The following is a 16,535-nucleotide window of genomic DNA, read 5'->3' as shown; positions in this document are numbered from 1 at the left end:
GGCAAGGTCGATGGGTCGAAACCGTCAGACTCTATCCCCATATAGCGACCATGATGATGATGATGGCCATGAGTACCTGATGGGACAGGGTGATAGCTGGGGGTGTTGGAGAGTAAGGTTACCATTGAAGCCTGGTTGACTATGGTCCATCCCAGTAGCAGCATCGTCCATGTCATCATTATCATCTTCGTCGGAGTCAGAGTCGTCCGCCCACATCCTGTGCTTGGACTCTCTCGGAAAGGCGTGTTGGTCCAGAGTCAACTCCATCTCCTACAAGATGATGAACGACACTACACACCAACTAAGATTCGAACTCGCGACCTTCATGATTGTAAGCACATGTCATAACCATTACACCATAACCCCTCTATAAAACATATCGAACAAATAATATTCCTCTCATTCTCATAACTACTACCTGAGTTTTCCCTTTAGTAGATACGTCCACATCCAGGAAATCAGTCATAGTGTCGGCCCTCAAACCCGTATTGTCTGCTGTTTGCCTAGCCCCCAGGGGCCCACCGTTCTGGTGACCGTTACCAGCCCCTCCAGCGGAGGACGGTCCAAACATGAGGTCCTCGATACCTACCATACAACGTTCAAGGCGGCTACCGTATGGCAACGAACGCACCTTGGGAAAATTGTGACTCCCCATGCTGAGTGAAGAAGTCGCTGGTGTTGGACGTCATTTTGAAATCGAGCAACTACTCTCATTAGATAATGTGCCTCCAAGCGCACTGCCAAGAATTCAAAGATACGCATGCCGATGGAAACCACTATAAGGGAATTTACGTGAACTACCGCCAGGTTTGTCAATGAAAATCACAAGTTGCGAGGAAGGTGATAATAGGAATAGGGCGAGTCGGATTATGCCTTCAAACACGCTTATCGAACCTATGAGTGTGTGAGCTCGCCACAATGCATAGTGATGCCATTGCTATACCCAACGGTCATTCTGGCACTTTTCCAACCAGTTGCCTGCAATACTAACCTCAAGTACCACCCATTGAGGCGTGGGATAAGGGGTGCACGAGGGACCACCCTCAGTGGCTCATCACGCCCCAAGGGGACCGCCATGACCTCATGCCTCATATAGTGACACTGTTGAACAGAAGGCACATCTCACTGCCGATTGGGAGAGGGTGTTGTCCCTGACCACCACCACATTGGCAAGGGGCTCCTTATTCCACCCAAGGAGATCTTTGGCAGTGCAGCGACGTCCCTCGGAGAAGAGGGGTTGGCCAGAAGACTATTCAAACTGTATTTTACTACTATAGCGAATTCGCAACAATGCGGGCCCAGTCAAGCGATGAAAAGAGACCGTCCGCAGCGAAACCCTACATTGGGCGTGTGGGAGGGGTGAAGTAACCAACGTTGGTTCGAGGAAATCGACGACACCGATCCCGAGGCATTTTCAAAGTAGTACTATGAGCTCCCACAGTTCAAGCACGGTGACTGACCAAACCTGCCACTACCTCGCTGACTTCAAGCCCCCGCTCTCCATTCATAGGGCATAACAGCAATTGGGCGCGCGCGAAAAGGGATGCAGGAAAATGGCAAACCCTAGCGGAGCGATGTAAGACTAAAAGCGATCATCGACGCGATGTGTATCGTAGTTCCTCGTTAGGTTCGATCCCGGCATACATGATCGGTCATGCTGCACCCCCACTGGACCACAGGATTCCGAGGAATATATTCGGGGCCTCGTCCGGCTCGGTAAGGCCTGTGGTCTTGCGGTCAATGCTTCTAGTGTGGCCCTTTAGGGGATGTCAACACCGTTGAAGGGTTTTGGCAGTTTTGAAACTCTATCGACCTTATGAATTTACCCAATTTCAGCACTTTATCTGTTTTAAGAATGGCGTGCAACCAGCGTGGGAGGATGAGCGCGATGAGTAGGTCGTCGTGATGCTCGATGGAAGCTCATTCGGCCCTGTGCAGGGAAGGAGGTCGGTGGGTGATGAAGGGCCTTTGCCGATCGGATAGTCGGGAGTGTTACTCCACGTGCATTCTTGCACTGTTGGGTAATCTCTTCACGGCTCCACAGAAAATGGTAAAAGTGTTCGCTTGATGTTGTTGATTAGTGCTTGTAGAATGGTATTGTATTCTCGTTCCGGCCAAGAGGGAATTCTATAGATCTGTGGAACACGATGGTCGATCCTGAGTTGTTCGAGGTGAATTTGAAAATGGTATGGTAGTAGTAGTAAGGCATGAGCAAGTTATTGATTGGGAGCTGCGTTCGATCGCCCCGGAGGATATGCATGAGATGGTTGAAGTGGAGTATAGGGACCATAGAGGGGCTATAAACCATAATATGAGGAAACTGGGTAGTAGCGATGAAGTTGAACTGACATGCCGAGAGGTCTGGTAATCGAGGATTTCCCTTTTAGTGGAGTCGGCTTGCCCACCGGGCTCGATGTCGCTCTCATTATTCAGGCAGCGGTGCCTCCCACTGGCGGTTGTGTACTGGTATGGAGAATGCCGTTGGTCCCGTTATGATGACATCATTTTCCAGTGAGGAGATGACCTCACCCGACACGTTATACGATCGTTGTACAACGCCTAATGCCGCTGCCTACTATTACCCTCACGTTGAGTTTAACGTAGACGCCCCTGAGTTCTGTCCAGGGAGTGGCTGTGGTCAACTCATTGGTCTGTCGACTGATACTGGATCGAGTAACAGCTACTATGTGGAGACACCCGTGTGGGATCATGCTAATACTACCGTGATGTATTGGGAGGAAGAATATACAGAAGAGGGGATCCCTTCGCATGGAGGTTGGTGTGTTGATGAGCAATGAATGGCGGATGAAGGGACTTTTAATATGATGGTGCTGCCAACGGCAGTAGGGCATGATCGGAGTGATGGCATGGAAATTTAACGTATTGTACTCATTGTATATAATGGAAGCGTCTCAAGTGTCTTCATCACACTTTCCCCATAGGCCTCTGTAGTATTGAGTTCGTCGAGTCGGGTTGTACATTTCGAGCATACTATGGATAAGAAAACATGTAAGGACATGTACGGGAACTGGGGAGGCAGTGATCAACTGATGATAGGGGAAAGAAGTCACATAGTGATCCGAATGGAATGGCGCGTGTGTCTTAATGCTATACGACCTAGAAAACACTGGGTCATGACGGTTTCACGGTGCATGGTTACTCCTGGGGAACAAAACACTTGAATCTAACTAAGCTAACAGATCATCTGCATGCTCGAACTTTATTAGAAGTTACAAACTGCGGTGACCAAAGTTGTTTGCAATGCATCGAAAAGAGGGCATAGTCCAGATTCGAGGCTTCGTGTGGCTAGTAAGCTAGTCTCAGATTGCGGCTCCGACGAGGTTCTGGATTCGAGATCAGAAAACGCATCTGATCACTGATCAGTGATCAGCCGCCCAACCCATAGCTCTTCTCAAACAACATCTCCCCAAGAGAGATGTGCGAAAACTCAACGTAGCCAGCAACCAAGCACTTGAGGTAGGACTCAACACAACTCACAGTATTCAAAGATCCATGAGACGCACGCTAGAGTTATCGGCTCGCACGGTGACCTATAAGAAGCAACGAATCTTGCTACATCGTCACAGCGACGACCACAGTGACGACAGAACGGCACTTCCATTCAGCTTACTGTAAACACTGCTGATGGTCTTCCGTTTGGGAACTCCCTTAGCCGGTCCAGCAGGACTCAAGTCCTCTCCGAGAACATCGTCCACGGCACTCATCAACTACATACGAGTTGTACAAGTCACTCACGAATCCAGGCCTAGCATACGAGCTCATCCTGCTGGCTATGCCTTTTTAAAGAGTTGTTAGTGATCGCTGGAGCGGATGGTCTCAAACTTCGAGGGGCCGCCGAACTGAACAACACAGTCGTCCAAATCACATTCATAGGGGCCTTGCGACCTAGGTGTATAACGCCGAGTTGGCTCGTGAACGTTACGCTCCTCGTCAGGGGGAGAGGAGGCTCTCTCTCGTCCAGGAGGCGACTCGTCCCTTGTGGCCACTGCATCGACTCGAGTGGTATCTCGGGAACTACTAGAGGGTATCCGAGAGGTACTCAACTTCAAGCCTGACCAGCAGAGGTTCTCATATGAGCCGAATCATATGGAGTACACCGCGACTTTCACCCAACCGCGATTTAGCGCTAGAGTGTCACAGTAGTCTGTACAATTCCAAATTCCAGATGGAATCATCTATTCACACCGACGCACGGTAAATGATAGATTCACTTGAACGCGGAATGGTCGTATGCCCACCTCTGAGGCCCTCTATCGCCCTCCGCACCTCCCCAAGAGCTCTGTCGAACGCCTCAGGCTCAACTAAGTGCATTCTCATAGCAGAAGACAACCTCACGCTGTCTCCTCTAGAGGTTAGGGAACTCATTTGTTGCTTTACCTGGCAAGTATCAAATATTTGGCGAACACATTGTAACGAACAAATTCGTTCAACTGGGTTCGCAATGCTGGTATCCGCTCATGCTGTAGACTATCATGCGTCTGAGTTCGATAAGGAGGCAGGGAAGAATGATAAATACGATATTTATCATTTTCCCCTGAAGAAAGTGAGAAAAGTCGTGGTCGTTGCCAACGGTCACCACTTTTCTCACAATTTTCAGACCGCCTCTCGTAACTGTAATATGCGTAGTCAGACTTGAGCTTCTGGAGCAAACGAAAACTGATTTTGCACCGCTGGGCACGGTTCAAACTATACTGCTATACCTTCAACAACTATGTTGAATCTCTTATGTTCAAGCGCCTACCTCCGAATACGCGGCCAACGTAGCGACCTCGTCGTTCAGTATCAACGATTCCTAAGCAGAGCAACTTAATTCCACCACAGATGACATCGACCATCACTTCCATTCTGGCGGCAACTTCCTCAACCTTTTCCCGTTTCGACTGGAGCTCTCGATGAACACCATCGACACGCTGCGACTCGCCGCGTATCTTAGGTTACAGCGTGGCACCGACACTGACAGAAGATACGCACCTTAGAATCTGCCTTGGACAAAAGCTCTTGCTCTTTGCGATCCAAGGATGCTCTCAGGGCAGCAAAAGACGTGTGTATTCTGAATGGTGAATGCGCTGTCTATAGACCCCTCGTGGAATTTCTCACGTATCTTTCGTCGTTTCCAATAATGCTTCCAAATCACGTCGAACTAGATCTACTTCCTCCTCCGATTGTCTGATGTCACCAAGCCTGCTAGCCAACCCTCTTTGGAGCTTTTCTATACGATTTTTCGCCTGAGAAGTTTCCTTCGCTCTTGTCGCTCAGCGACGGGCACAGTCACCATAGGGAGGGCCTTCTTCAATAAGAACACCTCGTTCAGATGCTTTGTATGCTCCTCACTCCTCATGACGCACTCCGAGCACATCGGGGGGTTCTCGCAGACCAAGCAGAAGTACTGCACATTTTCCGATTCATGAACCGGACATGTCCTTATCATCCTGAATTGCCCCCTATGGCGAATACAGGCGCGAGGATGCAGCTTACTTCAACGAGACGGGGAGCTGCGATGACGGCTGTGCTGCGCGAGAGAGACTCAGCGAGTTGTTGACAGGTTTGATAGGAGAAAGGTGGTGGTCCATCATTCGCCCTCGTCGATGGATCAGACCTGAGCTCTTACTGTCGTCATGAGTGTTGGAAGATGGAGGCTCCCACTAGCGCATTTCTCACAGAACTCCTCATCACAGTTAGAGCATCGGATCGAGGCTGCATCACGTGTACATTGACCGCAACCGGGTACAGGTGTCGGGAAGGAGTCTGCAATGATTGAGTCACCGCATATTTTCAAAGGAGCGCACCCCGTAGCCTTGAGTTGGACAACCTCCGCTCATCGATAGGGCCACGCATGGGCGGTGATATGGAGAAAGTACTGGCAAACACGCCGGCCATCGGCGAGCGGACGTTGTTGCTGTTATTAAGCTCGCTACGCCCATTCGCTGGCATCAAGGTACTGGGAGCCGGAGGGAACTGACTCCTGGAAGGAAGGAGGAATTGAGGACGACGAAACCTTCATCGTATCCTTCGTCACGAAGGAGACTACATAGGGAGTGTTGGAATGTATGTTCGCTTTCATCAGCTTGGCTCAGTATTTTACTCACTAATTATAGAATTTTACACACAGTTTCGTATAGAGGTATTCATAAACTTATAAGGGTTCCCACAATTCCCTCAGAATTCCCTCGACATTGTCGTCAACACATGTAGATGAGCATGCGCATATTTTCCCACGGTGTTACTTCAATTGTTCGGCGCTGTCCAAGTCCACGTCAGTAACGCTGCCACACTGAGCGCAGGTCACCTGAGTATTGGAATATCGATTCCTTGGGAATTCGAGATGCTCATCACAGTGTAGCCGTTGCTGTTCTTGCTGCCCATTTTCATGAGGCCGGCAGCACATCCAAGACACAGGTTGTGGTCACAGATCAGTATAAGTGCGTCCTCTAATACTCCATGGCAGGAAGCGCACAGCATGCTTGACAAACTACGCTAGAAGAGGCTTCAGACCATGGTGGCCCACTGACAGCATACAACTATAACAGTAGATTGATATTGAAATCAGCGTGGTACTGAATGTCAATATCATGCATACAAAGTCTCAAGCTCACAGCTGTGCTTCTGATGTCGTAGAGGGCAGAGAGGAAGGAGTATTCTCCAATAATGTCGGGCGAACACCATACGAATATATATCCGCTACCCTCAGCTGACTCAAGGAGTTTCCTTACTGATTATAGGAGTTTATATCCGAATCAGGGTAGAAGTGCTCAGAAACTAGCGGAAAATTGTCCAGAAATTTTCATGTTGTCACCGACACATGTTGTTCACGACGCGCGTATTTTCCCATGGCAAAGTCGCATGGATCCCCATGGCGGCACCCCCCCCCCATACAAGTACAGGGAAACGTGAAGTACTTAAGCGTTATATATTGAAAGCATCAACCAGGACTCATGGTGAGAAACTCCCTTATCGCAAATTCAAGTACAACGTCTCAAGCAGTCTTACGTACAATTAAAGTAATTTCATCATGCGGATATTGGTCAACAATCCGATGATGACGATATGGATATAGGCGACAACGGGAGTGCAGGCTCAGCAGTCGCGACCAGCAGCACGGGGTCCTCCTCGAGCAAAACAGCCGTGCCAGTCTCTCCAGCTGAGGACTCTGCATCATCGGGCACACCTTCCAACACTGGGATCACTTCCTCAGCCTCCCTTCCTTTGGGCCTTTGCCTCTTTCGAGGCTTACGAGAGTTACCTGGGAAAATGCATAACAACTGATCGAGAAAGTAAGCTCATTCACATTTAGCAGAGTTCTGATGTCGTTCCATTAGCCACTCGCAAATCTCTCGCCCACACTTAGGGCACCGACGCTTGAGTATAAACGAACAACCTTCACAATGCTTCTTATGGGCATACCTCCTCCTCTCAGAGATGACTTCACAACATCGCCGGCATTCGAAGCGGTCGTACATCGACATTTCAACGCGAGTGGGCGAAAAAACTATGCAACGATCACAATAAGATTCACGCTTCTTAGACATATGAGGTTTTCATATTACTCCTCAGGGCGATGAAGATGCTAATCATCCTCAGCCACTGTAGCGCTCGCGGTTACTTATTCTGTTTAGAAGAAGACTGCACCAGGACCAGATTAAGGCATTTTCAAGATGGATTCTACTCATAAGCTAGGATGCGTCGCCGATGATTTGCACGCGAATACAAACACCCTAAGCCTCCGTGGAGAATAAACATAAACTATAAGAGGCACAGTGCTGTATGGCTCTTCCCAAGGTTGTGCATGGTACATCTACCTACAGCACAGTTATCGTACTCTTCAGTGGTGACACGGCAATGGCTTGGATACGGGGCATCGCAGCATTCAGCTCGATCATTACTCCCCAGCACTCGAAAATCAGCAACTTGGCGGACTCAACGTGCAGCGTGGAAGTTCGAAACAACTGCCACAGACTGCAGCTGGAAACCTGCGGTGCTCATCAGCATCTAGTTGCACCTCATGGGGGAAGAGCACGCTCCACCGAATACCGCAGTTATCAATGTCAGATACCGACATGTGCAGCTTGCGCATGGGCAAACTCGACCGCCAGAGGGCTAGTTTAGGCCCTAAGCTTCATCAGGACAATCAGGAAGGTCTCATGCTTCAAGATCCTCCTTCACGGCTCGTTCACCATCATATGAACAATAGTTTTCAGAAGACTTGCAAGGGCCAGCCGCCGATTCAAAAGGCCTCATTCCACACAGTGCGTTCCACAGTGACTGTGGAACGCCAACCGCTGATGCTCCCATCACCCGTCTCCATCCCCAATCGAAACTCACCAACTTTCGACAGTAATCAAGCCGCGGCTTTCACGAGCAATGCCTCCAACAGAGCCTTTCGGGATAAACAACGATAACTATATACTATTAGTGTAAACCCCAAAATACCTGGAGGAAGAGACCGTCGAGTAGAATCATTCTACTCGAATGCCATTGGCGTTACGCCGAGCCGAGAGTGATTAGTCTTGTCTGTCCGTTCTTCTTGGTGCCTTCTGGTTCGAAGGCCCATGAGTAGAATCAGCGCAGTGACTGCACCGATTTGCGTATAAGCGCTTGTTCGTACAGGGTGACAAACTTCGGTGGAGGTCGGCATCTGATACCCCAAGTCTGGAAGTCCCAGAAACCCCCAGAATCAAATGACGAGAGTTTATTGATAAACCCAAAGCAAAAAAATGGGGGGGGAGAGATTGATGAAAGATAAAACGTCGAGAAAAAGATCAAGTTGATTGCGCCACATCCGGGTGCCGAAGTTTACTGAACCCTGTATAAACTACCGACAAAACTACCTCGAATGACTGATGGTAGGAAGGTGTGATTCAAGTGGAGACAACTCGATCAAGAAGGCAATGAATCCCCGCATTGCCGTGGCCGATGTCAATAATTCTCACGGGCATCCGAGAGACATGTATAAAGCGACCATAAGTGAGCCAGCACGCAGCTGGTGTTAAAAAAACGTCATTATGCATGGTAAAACTGCTAGCATAAGCATTGCAATGAAATGACGACCCAAATGTACCTGATTCCGGGATTATCATCAACTATAACTACCACAACCTCGACGGTGATTGATCGCCCCACTCACCTCAGCTCGGATACTCCCGGAAGGCTTATCGGTGCTTTTGTTAAAGTACGACTTGTCGAGGAATTCCATAACGTTGTCTTCATTAAATACAAAGTCATTCGTGTCCGCCTTATACTCACGACATTGTCTACACTCATTTCTAGTAGGCCAGGCCGTATCCTTTCCAGTGATACCCCTCTCGTGTGAAGTCCTGTTATTAACCATATTATGGACGCGCCATAGCCACAGTGCTGTATGCCTTCTATCAGGGTTGGGCATAGTACACCTTTCACCAACACAGTTATCATACCCTTTAATGAAGTGCTGTGCGCAGCTGTGGCACATGAAAAAATATGTGACGAAGGACTTGATCGTCTCCATGACCTTTTCCCCATTAGAATCCTTCCCAGTAGTCGCCGAAAACTTCATGTCAACTCCCAAGGTGAGCGCATGGAAAAACTGCCACAAACCACAGTTAAAGTTCTTGCAGTGTTTCCAGAAAGGATCAGGCTGCTGCCTCATACGCCTGGGGGCGATTCCATCAAGCATAGCCATCCATTGATCCTTAGTAATAGCGCCAGAACTTTTGCTAATATTGCCGAGAAGACCACTGACGTCCTTACGGAATTCCTTGTCGGGATGAACGGACACAATGACTGGTAAAAGATTTTCCTTCAGTATTTTCAGCTTTTCCACGATGAGGGTGGTGTTAGCAGGGAAGAACGTGGCCGTATGCAGAGCGTACGCAAATGCAAGTATACCATCTAGTATACGCATCTCGTACGTAACGTTGGCATCATCGGGGAAAAGACTCCCACCAGTGGGAGTAGTCGTACTAGTAGTAGTAGCCATCGCTGTAGTACTAGTAGCCATCGTTGTGATACCAGTACTAGTAGAAATCGTTGTAGTACTAATAGCTGTGGGAACTGTTGTAGTACTACTAACACGAGTGCTTGTCGAAGGAATGGATGTTGTCGTGTGCGCTGAGCTAGTAGTAGTGGTAGTAGACGGCAACGGCTTAGTTGTCGTAAGTACCGGGGTCTTCTCCAGCATCATCCTAATATAGCCCACCAGCGGCCCTGGATTGCCATACCTCTCCCCTTTGAGGTATGTGAAGACAGTGGGATAATTATCCACTCCTTGCTTACCGCAAAACTCATTCGCCTCGTCATCTCGTACACAGTCGAAGGCCACTACACGAGGAAGATTCTCCTCATCATAGAACGTTTTCGGGTTATAGAAAACATTCTGGTTCTTGATGAGCTCATCCGCAGTATGCCGGCAATGCCCGCACCAATGCGCGTAGTATATGACTACTTTCGTATACAGCTTCGTCTCCTGAGCTTTCCTCACATCACTTTCGTCGCCATCTAATATCTTGGTCTTGTCCTTGGGAAAGAGTCCTTGATAAGAACCGTATAAAAGTGCTGTCATTACAGCGGCGAATTCCGGCAACTGGAGACGCATGGCTAAACAAAGGTGGGGAAATCTGATCGATTATGCAACTACCAGTTCTCATCGAAAATCACAATCGTTCCGCTGGGCAACCAACCAACTCGAAAAATCTTCGAAGCACGAAAGAATGTACCACTCTGTGATGAAGACGACAGAGAGCTGCTGCCCGCAGCAACACACCTGACACGGCCTCTCTGGCATCCATCGCCAAAAACTCTTTTTCTAACCGCACCTCAACCAATTCATGGCTCAAGCTAGCTCGAATTCCTTGTCGAGTAGCCCTCAAGTGTAGGCCTCAAAAGGAACAGGTGTAAGGGAGAGGATTGATGCCAAGATAGAGGTAGTGATGATGACGAAGTGAACGCCTAGAGAGAGCAACAATACAGGGAATCGATTTAAACGATTCGATTATGCATTCAACTGTACGAGTGTCCTTCCAACAGGTTTGCGATGTCATGTCCCAGTGTGACCGCACCACTAGGCCCTACATCCACCATTACAGCATCTTCATCATAGCCATGCTTCCCTACATTCTGGGCGTAGCGCACAAGCAGGGGAAGGAGACATCAAAGCGCGTGACGCGGTCACACGGTGCGACTCACACCTGCGCCACGACCCTACACCCCAAGCACCCGACATGGAAGCTGCGTTAATATGCTGGATTACACCACCAACACTGTATTGGTGCAATCCACGATCGGCGCCGCTCTCGGAAGGTTCCGAATGCGCATACCGTATAAGACCCAACCCATACCAGGGACGCCCAAGTGTTTCTAAGATTCATAAGTTCTTCACATGTGCAACCGTTGCACTGCAACGTCGTAACAGCGTTACGGTAACGCCGGAAGTGAGACGAGCACGATCGGTTCCGCTCATTGCGTCCACTTTCCCGGAATCTTGTTTGCTAAGTCTTTTCGGCACCGTTACGGGTAATGTAGGCTACATTTTCCTGTATAGCCTCTTATGTACTATACCCTCCTGATGTAGTGAATAGTATTGATCACCACGACACAACTCACAAAGATTCTGCGCCAAAGAGATTGTCCACGAAGTTACAATACCTGCACGAGGAAAAAGTTCTCAGTTCCAGTACCAAAATTGTAGTGAATAGTATTGATCACTAAAACACAACTCACACTAATAGCACTCGGAATCCCGAACTCAAACCATGTTGACTCAGTCATGGGAATATATAAACATGTACGTGCTCATGGGGGAGCCCATAACCCGGACGCCGGGGAAGGGCGGAATATTACAGACATGGTTCCGCGCTACGGAACCGTCGGTGGCACGGAACCACGGAAAATTCTGTATTTTGTAGGAACATTCTGTATTTCGCGCGCCGCGCATCGGCTATGCCCAGATAGCAGGGACGGCTACATCGCTCTTTCCGATACTCAGTATCATGTCTGATCAGTCTGATCAATACTTTACGCAAGAGCAAACAGTACTCATCAATTGGCTGCAACTGGCGATTGCTCAGCACAGTGACTATTATAATCATCAATAGCAGCAGCAACCCCGTCACAAACGAGGCAGAGTAGAACCACCGAACAAGTAACAATGGAATAATATGTACAGTATACGAGGTAGAATTAATCACCATTTCTCAATCCCTATGATAACCTTCACTTTTCCCACATTCGCTGCGTCCGATTCTTTTGGTGGTCCGCCTCTTACTTTCGTTGCTGCGTACGGGCGGGTGCACTGAACGATCGGAGAACCAGAGTCACTCAGACACTATCAGTCTCACAGGATGGCATTGGATAAAGCCAAGAGATCCACGACAGCGCAGTGCGTGGTGGAGTTTAAGCCCATAAATAGGACTGCTCGCACTCCACAGGAAGCCCAAGTCTTTAAGGAGAAGACGCTCAGCATGCTGCCAAGGGGATAGTGATTATTAGTGCCTTCCCTTTGAGAGACGGAGGGTTGGGGCTACTGTTAGAAGACAGCAAGGACGCAGAGAGAATCTTGGCTGCGCTCCGTGCTGTTCAGGGCTCTCAAGCCAGCACTCCGCGTGGATTATGGCCGGATGTGATATTATATAACTGTGCTGTCTCTCGGGGTATCACCATCTCTGCTCTGGAGAGCGGCTCTCTAGAGCAGGGATGGTGATCCCCGAGCGGCTCTCCGAGAGCCACATACGTGGAGGGAATGCTGACTTGGTCAGCGGGTAGCACAAACATCACCCTTCACTGCCTTACACACCTTGTGGTATCTCCAACCCTTCTTTCGATATGTCACTCCGCACTATACGGCATATTCACATAGACACTGCGCCATATTCCGATACACTCTCGAACATATACTACATGCGGCTTGGTTTTTACTGAACCCCACCTCACTAAAGAACACCTGGTACTTCTCAGCCATATCCAATGCTGAAGAGTGCACAGACGAGTACCGACCCAGCTGAAGCTCTCCCTGTTGCTCCTCCAATCCGAAGTCCCTCGTTTCCACTCTAATCACCATATATGTCATGTTGTCTGTGGACTCCAATAAATCAAGGCAGCGAGCTCCAACCCGAACTGTAGTATCTCAGAAGCTATCTCGGCCAAATCACTTCCGGCGGAAGTCTTCCGCCATGAGCCAGTTCCTATGATCTCACGCGCCACATCCTCATTGGACATAACATCGAATACCCCAATGCAAGCCAGTACTACCCGGTCGCCAGCCTCACCAACGACCTCCTTCACCTCCGGTACAGCGATACACTTCTGTTTATCAGCACGGCGATCTGCATCATCCTTATACGCGAAATCGCCGAACCCCCTTTACAAGGCCAATACACTGCATAACTTTACGAGCCCCTCCGTGCTCACAAACCCATCACCTCCCTCTATCCGAGCCTTTCCCTCAGGGTCGTCAGGCTTATGATCCTACGTGGCTGCCAACAGACCCCGTCAGTTTCCGTGAGCGTCGAAAGATCCTTTTTCGACCCCGGCATATCTCCAGCCCTACATATACCCCTGTCACTACAAGGCTCAGTACTGTCATCATTACACAGCTGCCTTGTAACGTCTTCTTAAGCGTTCTCCAGCTTCGTTACATCAACGCGCTCACCCATATCAACGTGCCAACACCAGTGTAGGGAGTCTCCAGCGTTCATAATGCGCACTTTATACTTGCCGTTACTTAGAGGCGTCTCCTAAATGAAGAACCCGTGCTAGACCGAACCTCCTCTCCTTTCTGATGGTAGTGGAGGAACAATGCAACGAATTGACAATTATTAGAGCAAAACTCAGCAGCATTGTCCCCACTGGAAGCTCCCCAGTATGGCCGTCGTCGATGGCCTATCGAGTACTGCGAAGGAGCCTTCCTCTTGCGAAGGAGCCTCTTCTTGCGTGGAGTCCCAGTCCAAATCTATGCGGTGCGCATCTTCATGAGATACCTCCAAGTTGGAGGCTCCAACCTTAAAGCGTGGCCACATTGCCTTGAAAGCTGCCGTTGGCACGCCGCTGTAAATTAACGGCAGTATTCGGATGAGACAGGAGCCCACCCATCTGGGAGAATGTAGAGGAACAACACCACAAACCTTCCATCGACGAAGAAAATGCATAACCCTCCCAATGTTTTAATAATCGATCGGAATAAAGCGCGCGCCACTGTAAAATTTAGAAATGCAAACTTTCGAGATAGCAAGATGAGCTCAGCCAACGCTGAGCAGCGCCCCCGGGCGGACGCTGGGGCCTTGGTTTGGCACCTGTCGTGATAGCTAGAGAGGTACTGTTGTATACTTCACTGTCGCTGCCACGTTTGATAACATTAGTGTCTAGCCTGGTGAAGCTTTTCGAGCGCTCTTCGCACGTACGTCCACAGGATTGCTGTAACCGGTGGAGCTAGTGAGTATTTTTGACGACTACCCTGTGTTGGGAACCTATCTATCTCACTGATAGTCATCGTCATAGACTGCGTATTGAGTATCGGTTGTGGTAGTTGTTCTGGTATTGCTACATTCCCTATGGCTGATTTAGTTTACTTCAATATCGACGACGGTCTAGGAGAGGGTCTCGTAAGAGGTCTTCGTTCGGGCTTCCTCACAGCAGATGATTACCGTCGTATTGCCAATGGAGAAAACTTGGAAGGTACCATCCGTTGTTACATTCGAGGTTCCGTATGCTATTGACTTTTCTCTCAGATCTCCGAACAGCTTTGGAAGATACAGACTATGGCACTTTCCTCCAGGATGAGCCCAGTCCTCTTCAGGTCAGTTGTTATCTCAACGGTGTCCATTGTGGACGATTTCCTCCAATTCTGTAGGCTTCTACTATCTTGCGGAAGTGCCATGAGCGTCTCGCTGAGGAGTTCGATTATGTCAGAGCTCAATCAGTCGGCGAGATGGCTAAGTAAGTGGCCAATACTCGATATACTGGATGTGTTCATTATTGGCCGTTGTAGGTTCATGGATTATGTCCGTCAAGAGGCTATGATTGACAACGTGGTAATGCTCATTCAGGGTACCATCAACAACAAGAATCCTAAGGTAAGGCGTATAGCTCCTTCTCTGTGGTATGGTTACTCAGGATCTTCTTGCACGATGTGATCCTCTTGGCTACTTCGAGGAGATGAAGACCATTCCTGGCATGGACTTTACTCATGGTTATGAAGACCTCTACCGTACCATTCTCATCGACACTCCTCTTGGACCGTAATCATAGCACCCATCACGATAACCATGTTATGGTGTCCTCCTTAGTTATTTTGAAGAGTTCCTCAATTCCAAGCAAGTTCATACTCACACTGAGGGCCAGGGGTCTGGTGCCCAGAGTGGCCCTAGTGGAGCTACAGCTGTTGTACAGCATGGGGAGGTTCATAACGTCCTCACTGAAACCGATCTGGAGATTCTCAGGAATGTAAGTCTTAGTTCAACTCGTGAGCGTGGCGAATTTGGTGCTTTGCCAGTTCCTTAAGAAGTGTTGGATGGAAAGCTTCTACCGTTTCTGCATGGACGGAAGTGAGAACAGCAACACTGCTGAGGTCATGGGCCACATCCTAAGAACTGAGGCTGATTACAGGGTATGCGCCAGTGAGTGTTGATGTATGAAATCGTTTGGTGTAGGTCTTGATGGTCACTCTCAACGCCCTCAACTCGCCTCTTGGAACTGCTCAGAACTTGGATGAGCGTAATGCTCTCTATCCCAACTTCGGGTAGGTGTTCTTGGTGTTTATACGTGTCACTGATGCCTTTTATATAGCTACTTGTATCCCGAGGGAACTGATAAGCTCATGAAGGCGACTTCGGATACTGCCGTCCGCGCTGCGTTGGAACCTTACCTAAAGTAGGGTAGTTTGATGTTGGCTTGGTTGATTCTGAATTTCTTTGTAGGTATGCCCAGCTGTACGACCAATGCAAGCAGTTCTATGAGCACGACTCGAACGTTGACAAGACTACTCAGGGTCGCTACAAGTCTATTGAGGATCTCTTATACGTTGAGTCCGTGCGTATGTTCGAGAACTCCTTTGAGCAGCAGTACCACTACGGTATTATCTATGCTTGGGTTAAGCTGCGTATCCAGGAAATGAAGAACATTGAGTGGATGGCCAACATGGTGAGTCGTGGGGACTTGTAGTGTTTGGTTGTTTATTGCCTCAAACTCAGATTGTCCTTAAAAAGAAGGAGCACGTTGAGGAGATTGTTCCAATCTTCGCTCCTCGTGTGTAAGTTTCTAGAAGGGTGATGGGTGATGCTATCCCCACTGAAGAGGACTGGTAGTTCCTCCTCGATTCCATCGGGCTAGTTATGGTGTTACCCTAGACTTTTGTTCAACGCTGTGATGAACAGCAGCGTAGTGGAATTGGTGTCTAGTGTTTCTTGAAGTAATATTCAGTAATGATTGTGTATGTGTTGTAGTAGTTAATAATGTTGGCGTTAGCGAATCGCTGACGGCGTTCAGCCTGACGCAATAACTATCGCTGACAGCGATAGAAGATCCACTGGTTGTGAGTTCATAGATGGGAC

At 48.9% G+C, this 16,535-nt stretch overlaps 4 protein-coding genes across 4 annotated transcripts in view; 1 reads left to right on the top strand and 3 right to left on the bottom strand.

The window, feature by feature from the left end:
* The window catches only part of Pmar_PMAR014526 (nonsense-mediated mRNA decay protein, putative), a gene marked incomplete at both ends in the record, with an annotated part of 4,942 nt that extends 4,253 nt beyond the window's left edge, over positions 1–689 (bottom strand). The window contains 4 exons of the mRNA XM_002779384.1: positions 1–76; positions 123–270; positions 419–585; positions 632–689. The exon at positions 1–76 is cut by the window's left edge and continues 4 nt beyond it. Coding sequence (XP_002779430.1) covers positions 1–76; positions 123–270; positions 419–585; positions 632–689 — 449 coding nt within the window. The remainder of the gene's footprint in view (positions 77–122; positions 271–418; positions 586–631) is intronic.
* Positions 690–9,004: 8,315 nt separating this feature from the next.
* On the bottom strand, positions 9,005–10,588 carry Pmar_PMAR014525 (conserved hypothetical protein; the record flags this gene model as incomplete). Its single annotated transcript, XM_002779383.1, has 2 exons — positions 9,005–9,076; positions 9,143–10,588. 2 exons carry the CDS (start codon positions 10,586–10,588, stop codon positions 9,005–9,007), a joined length of 1,518 nt encoding a protein of 505 aa, XP_002779429.1.
* Positions 10,589–12,742: 2,154 nt separating this feature from the next.
* On the bottom strand, positions 12,743–14,006 carry Pmar_PMAR014524 (hypothetical protein; the record flags this gene model as incomplete). The annotated part of the gene is made up of 6 exons (XM_002779382.1): positions 12,743–12,775; positions 12,917–13,037; positions 13,100–13,313; positions 13,460–13,533; positions 13,660–13,724; positions 13,881–14,006. The coding sequence occupies 6 exons, from the start codon at positions 14,004–14,006 to the stop codon at positions 12,743–12,745; spliced, it is 633 nt and encodes a 210-aa protein (XP_002779428.1).
* A 531-nt stretch (positions 14,007–14,537) lies between these two features.
* Positions 14,538–16,238, top strand: Pmar_PMAR014523 (conserved hypothetical protein; the record flags this gene model as incomplete). The annotated part of the gene is made up of 11 exons (XM_002779381.1): positions 14,538–14,661; positions 14,715–14,782; positions 14,837–14,922; positions 14,975–15,059; positions 15,100–15,224; positions 15,273–15,429; positions 15,479–15,592; positions 15,636–15,724; positions 15,772–15,855; positions 15,903–16,125; positions 16,176–16,238. The coding sequence occupies 11 exons, from the start codon at positions 14,538–14,540 to the stop codon at positions 16,236–16,238; spliced, it is 1,218 nt and encodes a 405-aa protein (XP_002779427.1).
* Positions 16,239–16,535: the final 297 nt, after the last annotated feature.

The sequence above is a fragment of the Perkinsus marinus genome (assembly GCF_000006405.1).
Source record: "Perkinsus marinus ATCC 50983 genomic scaffold scf_1104296947560, whole genome shotgun sequence".
Classification (NCBI taxonomy): Eukaryota; Perkinsozoa; order Perkinsida; family Perkinsidae; genus Perkinsus; species Perkinsus marinus.
This window is presented reverse-complemented; position numbering and strand designations above follow the sequence as displayed.